The sequence below is a fragment of the Poecilia formosa genome, unplaced genomic scaffold, assembly GCF_000485575.1.
Source record: "Poecilia formosa unplaced genomic scaffold, Poecilia_formosa-5.1.2 Scaffold94, whole genome shotgun sequence".
In the NCBI taxonomy this organism is placed as follows: domain Eukaryota; kingdom Metazoa; phylum Chordata; class Actinopteri; order Cyprinodontiformes; family Poeciliidae; genus Poecilia; species Poecilia formosa.
The window spans coordinates 1,312,174-1,324,431 of NW_006800033.1; the positions used below are offsets into that span (position 1 = coordinate 1,312,174).

General features: G+C 38.6%; 1 protein-coding gene across 1 annotated transcript in view; it reads right to left on the minus strand.

Moving 5' to 3' along the window:
* cavin1a (caveolae associated protein 1a) overlaps positions 1–11,697 on the minus strand; it is a 15,421-nt gene extending 3,724 nt beyond the window's left edge. Inside the window, exon 1 of the mRNA XM_007558125.2 lies at positions 10,950–11,697. Coding sequence (XP_007558187.1) covers positions 10,950–11,444 — 495 coding nt within the window. The 5' untranslated portion in view covers positions 11,445–11,697. The remainder of the gene's footprint in view (positions 1–10,949) is intronic.
* Positions 11,698–12,258: the final 561 nt, after the last annotated feature.

The window sequence follows — 12,258 nt, forward strand, 5'->3', positions numbered from 1 at the left end:
TGTGTGTGTGTGTGAGCAAATTTGCTGGATGATAAATTGTCCCACTAATCATTTCAATAAAAAATCACTTTGTTGCTTTGAGAGCATTTGATTGATAATGACATATTAGTGCAAGTTTGCCCCCTCATAGACCAGTAAATCTGGGATGCAAAGAACTTAACGCTGGAAAGATATTTTTAATTATCCAAAACAACAACCGCTAACAACAGAAATCATAAATAATGTGGATAATTGTGTATTTGCAAACACTGAGTAATGATGTTGCTGAAATGAGACAGGCATCTCTCAAAAGAGAGTAAAGCATGTTCAGATATTAAATAAATATGCAAGACGTTTGAGGCTCGTAGGAATGTGGCTAAAAAACTTTCCTGTTTACGGTCCGTTGAGCTCTAAGGAAATCGTGATGACATCAGTGAACCCTGTTTGGGTTTCCAGCCCTGATAACAAAACACAAGACTGAGAGCCTCTGTTTTAATATGTTAAATCCATTAGCGTCCCCGTGTTACCTTCCACTCTCCACAGATTTACTACTTCGCAGCAGCGGAAAAGTTTGCCCGCTGTGTGAATGTATTCACTGACAGGTGCCAAGGGAGCTGGGACTAAGAATCTTCTGTTAAATAGCATAAACCTCCCTTGTTGACGGCTCTTTCCAACAAGAGTAACTAAGTGGCCCTCATGGAAAAGTTGATCCTAAGCATCCTGTTTTTGAATGGCTGCATATACTTTTCTATCTGTGAAGAGTAAAACAGGTCGGCTTTGAGACAAAATTAAACAATTCAGGAATAGAAAATAGGTTTGGAGGCATGAAAAATGCTATTCGAAGCAGAGTGGCCACCACTCTGAGATGAGGGCTCACCTTTTGGGGGAAATGTTAATTTTGTAAATGTTTAAAGGAAGCTCTTACAAGCAAAACATTATCGTACCTTCTCCTGACAACCAAAGGCTGTTTTATTTTCTGTACCAGATGGGTAACATTTGGAGTCAGTTAAAGGCGTAATATGATACATCGTCTCTATGCACAACAACGGAAATGGAACCATAAACTGCTGGCTTCTTTCTGTCTCCATTACCAAGACTATTTATCCAGATGTTGTTGGGAATACCTTCACTAATCTAAGAAATATTTAAACAGGTTAACTAAAAAAATATCCTTAATGGACATAAACCTCATTCAAACAACTACTAAAAAAAAAATCATAGTGAAATATCTTAAAACTGTTATATTAGTGGTAGTTATAGCTAGATTCAGCTTTCACTTCCTGTCAACCTTTTAATACTTTCCAGTTTGCGTCACAAAAAAGTCAGAATAATATCAAGCTAAATTAAAACTGAAGGTACAAGCGTCGGAAAATGTCAGACTCACTGTTTAGATAAGTTCACGCACTGTTAACAGATGCTCTTAATCCACCTACATCCATGCAACCATTTAACAGGCTAGAAGACAAACAGACACACACACTATTCCTTTAGAGGCAGTGTGATGAAAGGCCTCTTGAATGAGTCACAGGAGCAGCTGTCTTATCCCGTCCACTCCTTGCAGCTGTGCTGCTAGCATTCACAGTGAGTGATGTCTCTGACCGATATGTCGCTTTAGAGTGGGAGAAGGCCAAGGGAGAGATTGACATGGGCTGGAGGTTCGCGTGTTACATCTCTGCATGAACCTGCATCAGGATCCTTTGATGTCTAGAGACTGCTTGCAGGCTATAATATGACCCCTAATGTACTCTGGTCATTTATTCTAAAGCTTCCTACACGGTCCAAAATAAACCTTAGACAATTCACAGGGGACTGGCTACCCGCCTACTACTGCTTTAGGTATTTTGAAGGTGAGTCAGATGACTTATGGGAAAATGCAAATTCTGGGGCATGAAGTTTTTGAGATATAATTAGAATCCCCAGCGCCAGTGGCGCTGGACTAAACCACAGCTTATATACAGATTCATTCAAAGTGAGAGGTTTTATTTACCAGAAAGCCACCATCAAATGGAACTCTCTTATTTCCATAGCTCAGGCTTTCCACAGCTCCTGACTCTGAAACCACTGAAATCTCAGCATGGTTATTCACACTTAATGGTGCAAAATTGAGTTTTCCATTCCTGTGTTAATGTGAGCTGCCAAGAAAACTGGAAACAGTATGTGAAGGTATTACATAATGACTTCAGTCTCTCCAGCAGTGCAATCTGTACTGACAAAGTGGCACATTAAGTAGACTTTTTAATTATGTATTTTTTCAGTCTTACTTCAAATTAGTTTATATGTTTGTATTCCCTATAGACTAGCTCACCTAAGATTAAACAAAGCGTTGTGATAAATATGCATATTCTGTAAATATCTATATTTAAATCATTTCATTTACATAAAAAAGGATGTTCTGCGACAGACTGGCGACCTGTCCAGGATGTACCCCGCCTCTCGCCCGGAACGTTAGCTGGAGATAGGCACCAGCACCCCTCCCGACCCCACTGAGGGACAAGGGTGTTCAGAAAATAGATGGATGGATGAAAAAAGGATGTTGAATATTATTCATGTGGTTGTATCATTTTCTCTTTTCATGCATAACTTAGTGAAGAGGGCTCTTAAGCCAAAGCCCTACTTCAGAAAATTATTTTCACCCAATGAAAATCTTGCTCTCAAGGCTCTGAATCAAGCCATTGTTAATGTGTGTGAGGGAACTGATGCACTTTCAGTGGAAAAACTGAAATATCTACTATGACTCATAGATTCCCACTGTCAGCGAAAAAAAAAAAAAAAAATCTGTGTTGAAATTAAATGAAGCTGAGGGCATTTCGTTTACACTGGAGTCCTGTTTTGTAATTTTTGAAAGCAACAGTTCAGTCTTAACCTGTGTAAATCCATGAGTACATGTGTTTACTGGCATACATATAAGCGTTTGTGTGCAGGGAAAACATTTCTATATCATCATATTGTAGGTTTGTTGCATAGTAACTTATTTGATTTGCTTTACTTGACTATAAAAGACAAAAATACCACTGTAGCTAAATAGTTTAAAGGTTAATCCTAACCCAGCTTACAAAATGTTGCTCCCACTGAACCTAATCTGGCTACTATTTATATTAGTAATAGATTAATCTTCCAGAATATTTGAGAGCATGCAAAACCTAATGCCCAGGCTACTATAAATCCCCTGGTGTTCTCACATGCAAAGAGCAAAAGATTCACATGCCACATAAGCATTGGAATAAACCACAAAGGTGAATCTGGCTCCAAAACATTGCTTTCATTACCAAAATGTTAATTTAAAGCAATGAAACAGTTATTTATTATATATTTCTGGCTCAGTTTTACTTATTACACTTATGAAGATAAAAAAAATAATAATAATATACGGATCTAAGAAAATTACAAACAAAATTATCTAGAAGTATGTTTCAAAGCAATTTCAAAATCACTCCAAGAACATTTCAACAACTCTTTAAGGTCTAGTTTAAGTCCAGACTTAAAATCTGCCAAAGACTTTTTAGCCATTAATGCTCAAAATCCCTCCAAAATTGCACACTTAGGTTTAGGGGTTAATTACTTTTTTAAAAATTAATTATTATATATATTGTTTGTTTGTTTTTTTACAAAAAGGCAGGCTGATTTTGATGATACATACTTTAAATCTCTATGACATTTTTACTTTACCCAGGTCATCAGTGATATTAAAATTAGTTTCATAATCAGAAACATTTCAGGAATAGAATAAGAGCAAAATTTGAAACAAGACTTTTTTTTTAATACACTGAATGTATATGTTTTTTTCAATGAACATGTCCACTTTCAGGTTTTTCTTTTGTTTTTGTTTTTTTTTGTTTTTTTTTGTTGCTTTAAATCAATATCCAAAAACCATTTTTTTGGGCAATGATCATTGTAAATCAATTTATTTATTGACCAAGATTACACAACTTTTTGGATTGCTTTTTTTCATCTTCCTCTGTTACCTAACATAATCAATGCTAAAATCTCTCTCTCTCTCTCTCTCTCTCTCTCTCTTTCTCTCCCTCTCTCTTTCTCTCTCTTTATATATATATATATATATATATATATTCAACTCAAAAGTTGGCTTAAATAATAAACAGAATTTGGGAATAATTTTTATTGAGAAAAAAAATATTCAGATTTGGTACAAACTCAAAACATTTAGCCAGTGTTTTACTCTGATTACGTTCTCATTCATATGGGGACAATGTGCCGAATAAGCTTGGAGTGTATCAGCAGCATTGCCCAGAGCTGAGAAGTGGTATGAGGACACATATTTGTCTGCTGGCCAAGTAGCTGGATGACAGCTACAACTGTTCAAACTAGACGTTGACCTGATCCGTCTTCCAGTTGGTACATCCTGTTTGCTGCCATGGGAGGTGGGATGGGCATGCGTGGAGAAATGAGGAGGAATTTAAATTCACCAGGAGTAACTCAAGACCTCCTTCTGGCATTGTTTAAGAGAATGTTAATTATTTTGTCACTGTAGATTTTGCTGATGAAATGAATATGCTACATCAGTCAAATTGAAGACCAAATTTGGGAAGGATCCATGTCATGAAGCAGCATTTTTAATTTAATTTAATTTTTTTACTATTTTTATTGCACAATTTATCACAGTACAATACACAAATGCTATGTTGCAGGTATGGTTTATATAGTGATAGTTTTGGTCAATTGGTTGCAACTTCCAATCAGGAGAAAGACCCAGAAACCCATTAAATACATTTTAGGGTGGATAAAGTAAGCTAACATAAAACTTCAGAAACTGCTTTCTCAAAATCAAGACTTCAGCCACATTTGTGGAATATGCTTAAAAGTTAGGTATATTTCTCCCTGTATGTTCTATAACTAGATGAATTGAATAGGATTGAAATGGATTTACCGGAAAATCCATTTGCACCAACACCCACTTTAACACAGGCAAACAGCGGCACAAAAGACCTTACAGGCAGCACTTTGAGCTAGTTTATCAAATTACACTTGTTTTTCTGTGCTGCATGGTCCATAGGCCTGACTGACAGGTAAGTGTTTGAAATATTCCACATCACCGCTTACTCAGATTTGTTATTGTTTTGCTTTGGATAAGCAAAGAGAAAAGAAAAACAATGCAGTGGCAAATAAGGCTTGCTTCACCGGGACATTAATGGAACAACTTTTAGAGAAAAAAAAAAACAAAAAAAAACAAAAAAAACAATGGTCTGCATTTTTTAAAATATGAAAGAATTCCAAACAAAAGGAGGGGAAAGGATTGTTTTTGCTTCAGCGTGAACTCGTTTCCTTCTTGTTATCAGCAAAATATACATGTGGTGAAAGAAAAAAGGGAACCCCCAAACAGTAACCTGCATTTAAATGAGCCAAAAGAAACAACACTCTGGCTCCATGATGTCGCTCTCCGCTGCTAAAATAAGAGATAACACTGGAACACAAACATAACAGATATTATCTTCATAGTAATAGGATACTGCTACATTTTGAGAAACACATTTATTTCTTGCGTAAAATTAAATAAAAAGGATAAAGACATAATTTAAGTGTAAACATAAATTTATTTTTAAATTAACATGTACACAGGCGGCATTATTTAGAATTACCATAAACAACCAGAGGACTCAAGGAAGTAGTCCAGCTCAGATAAAGTACTGATGACAGAAACAATTGTTTCCATGTTCAGTAATGCAACATTGGAGACAGTGGCTCTCTGTAGTTCACACAGTTTTCCTAAAATTAATTCTTTGAACATATCATATGTTGTGTAATTCAACTGAAAAAAGGAAATGTTTTATGAAACCTTCTTTATCTAAAGTTCTCCAAATCTGTTCATTTGTGAGGCAATTTCTTTTCTATTGGCCATAGCTGATATGTGTACCCAACAACATCAAATATTGATCAAAAATTGTATGAAACTAAGTATTTGTCTGACATTGCACACACATTTTTCTTTCTTTCTTTCTTTCTTTCTTTCTTTCTTTCTTTCTTTCTTTCTTTCTTTCTTTCTTTCTTTCTTTCTTTTTACATTTTACCTTTAAATAGATTTGATTGTCTTTCAGTTAAACTGTACAAAGAAAATGTAAAAAATAGGTGAAGTTCTGAAATAATCATCTGCTCTACATCACTAAAACGTGGGAACTTGATGTGTTTACATTTTGGTGTTGTATCGTACAACCTTGGGCTCAACTTAAAAATGAATGAACATGGGAACCAATTGCTATGTAGTCTTAGTGCAATCTCTTTATAGACAGAAAATGGAGACAGGGAGTGTGTGCGAAGTGCTGTGGGTAATACTGGAAGAGCTATGCTATCAGTTCTGGATTAGACGTCTGATTTGGATTGAAATAGGCCATCTCGATTGTGGGAGCGATAAGGGGGAGTGGTATCTGAAGTGGGGGATTCAGAGATGCCAGCAGAATGAATCAGAGCTCTATCTTTGTGCTGCTTGTTGACTTCCTTTCACTCAAGTTACTTGGTTTTACTTGCTACGACATGATAGGTAATTGAAAACACTTCATTGTAGAGGCGCTGACATGCAGTCTGCGCAGGGAAACAACAATTAAGTAAAGAGGCCAAAGGGCTTCCCATGGTTGGAATTCTACGTCTGGAGTAAGAGAGACTATGCTGTTACATAGACGGGCAAGTTGAAAATCTATTACAGAAAAGTGAGCAGTGGTCTAGAGGGAGCACTGTCTGGCTGTGACTGGAGCTCTGCATAGAGTTGTTAGAGTAGTCTGTAACTGAGAAGTCCTCTAACCCCCTGATAGAATGACCACATAGCTAACGCTGTTTTTGAGGAGCATCCAAACACACCCTGATTCCAGACGCAGGAATACCGTCTCACCATGCCACCGACTGGCGGATTATATTGCATAAACTAGATGAAGACACCTGTGAAGTTGCATGAAATTGATTCATACAAGTTTTTGATCAAACTTTAAATTGCATGAATTTTGAAAATCATCACTTGTTTTCTGCGCATGAGACCATGTGTTTGTGTCTGACATTCAGGCCAGGTCAGAGACTAAATACTGCCAATAGACGTCTTTCTCACTTTAGAACTAATGAAACTCAATTCAGCCCAATTCAGTTCAACTCATTTGCAAACACCTTAATAATACAAAAGAAAAACTAAATGTAAAAAAAAAAGAAGTAAAAACTCAAAGTTTCTTCAAAAACAAGAGTTTACAACAAAAATCTTCTGTAACAATCTGTTTTGCAGTGAGTCTGAAAAACAGTCTTGTAAAGTGTGTGCTCTGGAGTGTCTAAAATGTGCAACATCAGAAGAGACTAAACTCTCAACAACAAACTTTATAGACGATAAAGCATCTTGCTGTCACCACCAAAGGATCTAATCTCCCACATGAAACAAAAGTCGCTATGCTCTTTCTCCAGACAAATACCAACTTCTTTATACCCTGCCACCACCTTAACTTCTTCACCCAAAATAGAAATCTTTGTTTTGTTCACATTCAGAATTAAATGATTGTTCCCACACCTTTCTACAAAGTGATCCTTTGGTTCTTCATCACAGTCTGCAAACTGAGAGTAAAGTCTCCTGTGCTGCTGACCTCCTAGTCAGACGGACACACCCTTCAGGGTCACAAATTATGGTCGGTGTGTTACAGTTCTAATCAAAAAAAAAAAAAAAAATGTGATTAGCACTGTTGCCTTGCAGCAAGAAGGTCTCAGACTCAAATCTTAGCCTGGGCTTTTTCTGCTTGAAGTTCTCCTTTTGTTAATAAGGGTTTTCTCCTGTTATTCTATCCTCTTCCAACAGTGGACTTTCATATTAGACTAATTCTTTTTCATATTTAATGATCACTTTGCCATTTGGGCAATGCAAAGGTCCAGCGCTCTATAGAAGGTTTATACGGTGGTCAAATAAGTACAAGACAAATGAAAGAGTGGGTCTCTCTTGACACATCAGCCGCTCCAAGCTTCTGGCACGCCAAAATGTCTACATCTTTATCAGTAAAGACAAGGATAGCTTAGAAGAACATTAATTACATTTATTTTTTGAAGTCCATGCTTCAACATTTGAGTTTGGCTTACAAAATTATCACAGCAGTTGAATATGGGCGGTATATGTGATATTTCTGAGCTGCAACATTCAGGATACTGAAAAAGAAAAAGAAATTAATTTAAAAAAAAACTGAAAATTTTTAAACAGCCAGATCAAATCCTGTGCAACAGCTGTCAAAGCAATGTTATTTTTGCTCCATAAATCCAGCATTCACCAACAATTTCACACTGAACAAGAATCTACATGCAGATAATTACCATGATAAGTGCAATTATGAATGAGGAGAAAACATGACTCCATAAATAACACTGTGAAGAATATCTATGTTATGTCCAGTTTAAATCATATAAAAGCCTGTTTTCTGTTCTGGGTTTAAATGTTGACAGCGACTAAGCCTGGGTGGTTGAATGTCAGTTGTAATATTTGTGGCAAGAATGCTGGGACTACATTAATAACCTCAGTCAAAAAGCAGGAGCAGCTTCTGCTGTTGCCTGGGCAGATTTCATCCACAGACAACCTAAGCTGGGAGACAGATCAAAGGTTTTAGACATTTGAGTCTCTTTAGCTGATTTGAAGGACAAGCTCACCGCGACAGCGAAGGATCCCTTCCAGCTCTTCCTTCTGACTGACTCTCCAATTTTGATCAGCTGCAATGGGTTCATGTTTAAATTCCGCATTCGCAGCAGTTGCACAACAACAACCAAAAGACTTGCGCATGAATTCACATTCTAAACTTTGCCCTCATAATTACAGTATCCTGTTTAATTTGAGTTTCTTTTTTGCCTCTCGTGAGATACATGGAAATGAGGGGAGAAAAGAAATCATTGTAAGTGACATACACTTTAACATGATTCACAGCCATGTCATTAATAAAATGGTCATAGGGAAAAAAATATGGAAAAATATGAAGAAAAGCCTCCATTGACTCACTGTTGGCTGCTACCAGCAGTGCCCTGATGACAGTGTAAATGTGATCCATGCTGCGGGGAAAACTTGGCACTGCAGTGCAGTGAGGACACCCACAATGCAAGGAATATTTGAAAGCCTCTTATGTACAGTGATAAGCAATTTGCGTGTGGTAATTATGTCTTTATTGCTATGTCCTGCTGTTGCCTGGCAATGCCGCTTCCCGTCAGGTTTAAATATAAAGCTTCCATCCCAGGTTTCCCAACCCGGAAACTCTCAACTGTGCGGCTATTCTCGGAGAGCACATCCAGCAGTGTGACACAACACAAAAATACAGCACCTGCACTCAGATGAACAAAGAAAAGCAGTACGTCTCGTAGCGCACGGCGACGCATTTCACGTATTTAGCTGAAATCTGAGCGAGAACGACTTTGATATTGTGGGTGAAACCCAACACACACACGCGGATAGTGGCAAAGCAATACCATGGAGTCTTGCCTTAACCTCTACACGCTGTACTTCAACCCTTACATCGGTCTTACCGTATTTCTAATTCTAAACCCGTCCCGCTCCAACACATCAACACGCAAACAGAGTGAGTGGAAAGTGGTGAAAACTGGCTGAGAGCCAGTGCTGATTTGCATTGCTGCCAATATGTGTACCCATCTATCACTTGGTCAGATAAACTGGACACAGTACAGCCATCCTTTTGATTAAAAGAAAGTAGGCTGGAAGCCAGGGGCAACCACTGCAACATAACTGAAAGGCTTACAGTCTCCAAAACAGCAGGAGGCACCTGCTTTACTGAGTAATTTATTGGGGTGAAGTGCCTATGATTGGATTTCTGCTGGATGCCAACAGTGTAACCTGCTCTTGCGGTGCAAAGAGTTTGTGCCTGCCAATATAGATCCCCAAGTAAGCTCCGCACATGTGAGGCTCGTCACCATAAGATCCCTCGCTACGGATGTATTTGAGATTAGCTCATCGATGCTTCCAGTAAGTGAAGCATCATTAGTTTATAGAGGAAATTACTGCTGTATATCCAAGTGAGATTTTTTTTTCTTTACAGAGTAGCTTCAACTTGTGTAAGACATGACGGCATGTCGAGCTAAAAAAAGAACTGCTCACTGAGGTAGCTATAGTCCTTTGACTAGTGCAGCTGGTACTTCTTATTTTCTTGCTTCTTTGATTTTTTTTTTCTGGCCCACAAGTTCAAGTTATTTCTAGTTTGAAGCTACTTCTTTTTCTGTTTTGCACCTTTAAAACTGAGCCTGCCTGTGCTTACGTTGGTCCAATCATTAACTCAAGTACAGTATTATGCGCCATAAATTTTAACTTTGTCTTAAGACATCGTCAAGATAAAAAAAAAAATGCAACATGTTTTCACCTTTCATTACTCCAGACACCACCCTGTCCTCAGTAGTGGGGCGTTGGTTCTGTCTCAAATAGCTCCACATGCCTGTGTTTATAGGGCTTATATTTTCATTTACAACCAGGAGTCTTTATATAGATTTTATTGGGCGATCACGTATGCCTGTGGAATGGAAGAAATTGCTACCTGTCCCGAGTTTTTCATGAAAGTCACAGGGTCTAGTCTGAACAGAAGCTGCACAGAAGCTTCTGAGGACAGGAGAGCTTTTGTTGAATACTTTGTGAACATTACAGCCTTGCTGAAGTTTTAGGAATGAGTGATTCTGAGATATGTGTCATGGAATCTACTAAGCCTTGGCATCTCATCCTTCATCCTGAAAGGGCCGCAGTCCTCTTTTCATTTCCACTAACAAAACTCAATGCAAGACACAAATTTGGCTTTTCTTTCTGCAGAGATGAGGTCAGTATGTTGCTGCTACGGCCTTTCAGGTGAATTTCACACGTCTTTTCCAAACCTCCCTTCAGGATGTGGGGAATGCAACGTACCAAGTAGTAGATTAACATGATACTGTGAAGCTTTACTTGTGTCAGTAGCAATTTCAAGATATTAATTTGAATCTGTTATGACAAAAGGTATGCAATAAACTTATAAAAAGACATCTCTTCCACATTTCACCTGGTAGATGAGGACTTTGAAGTTCCGTCTTTTGAGCAGCTCGTGCTCGTTGCTCTCCAGCTTCTTGATCTGTCCCGCCTGCTTTTCCAGGTTGCTGCGCACCGTCTTGACGTTGACGCTGACCTTGCGCACCTTGTCCAGCATTTTATTGACTGTGTTGGCAGTGTCGACGTGGTTCTTGGACAGCTTCGCCAGCTCCCCTTGGATGGTTGACACAGACTTCTCCATGGCCTCCTGTCGGGCCTCGAGTCCATTCTGGGTCTGCTGGATCTTGTCTACCACACCTATGATCTTGTCCAGCAGAGAGAGAATCATGACCCCGTTCATCTGAGCTTCACTCTTGCCTCCAGCATCCAGCACCAGGTCCACTTCTTCAGCTGGGTCATCGTCATCTACTGCTGGCTCTGTAGCGGCGCCAACAAGAGCAACCTCTTCATCGTCGTAGGGTATATCGGCATGGGGTGCATGTTCCTTTTTGACTCCTGTGTCTGCCATACCTAGCAACTAAATATACCACCTCTTTACCAAAATAAACAAGCTATTTAGATGAGCCTTAGTCTGCTTTTCTTTCTTTTAGACAACTTCCTAACCTACTTTTTTGCCTCTTTAGATTCCTCTCAGTCAATCCTCTCTACCTCTCTCTGCCTTTGCTCTGGGATGCCAGCCAGCCAAGGGGAGTGGGGCCTCTCACAGATCAAGCATGTGTGCCCTGAGTCAAATGCCTCTGCTCACTGCAAAACCACCCAGCCAAACTTTTCCCTTCAGGCACCCAGCCTCCACCCAGTACCAGCCTACCGCTGCAGCTCCACCCCATTCTGTGCCTAAGCAGAATGTCTGTAGACCCCCTCCTCTTAGTGGCATAACACTCCCAAATAAAACGGCAAGGTGAGGCTCTCTAATGGAAACATCACAGAAAACAAGCTTGATGAAGCTCCAAAAGCAACAGCTGTTCATCTGTCTGTCTATCTGTCTGTATATCATTTTAAACTGGATTCAGTTTACTTCAGTGTTTGTGTACACTTTAATTTAAATAGTGTGTTTGGTGTTATTAACAGCATAGCTTTGGCATATTATTTTGAGATCAAGAGCAGGATTAAACACATTTGCAAAAAAATACCTCACATAAAATGGCTTGTTGTGAGCTTACAGTAACGTTTAGTGTATTCACAGTTTTTCTCAGTTGGCTTGGTGCATTTCTCAAATCATGTTTGACATTTGCCAAACAATAAGTGCATTTCTCAAAACAATTCGTACAAACAGCAAAACACTGTTGATTACCTTCAAAACTCAGTTTATTTCTCAAAATCCT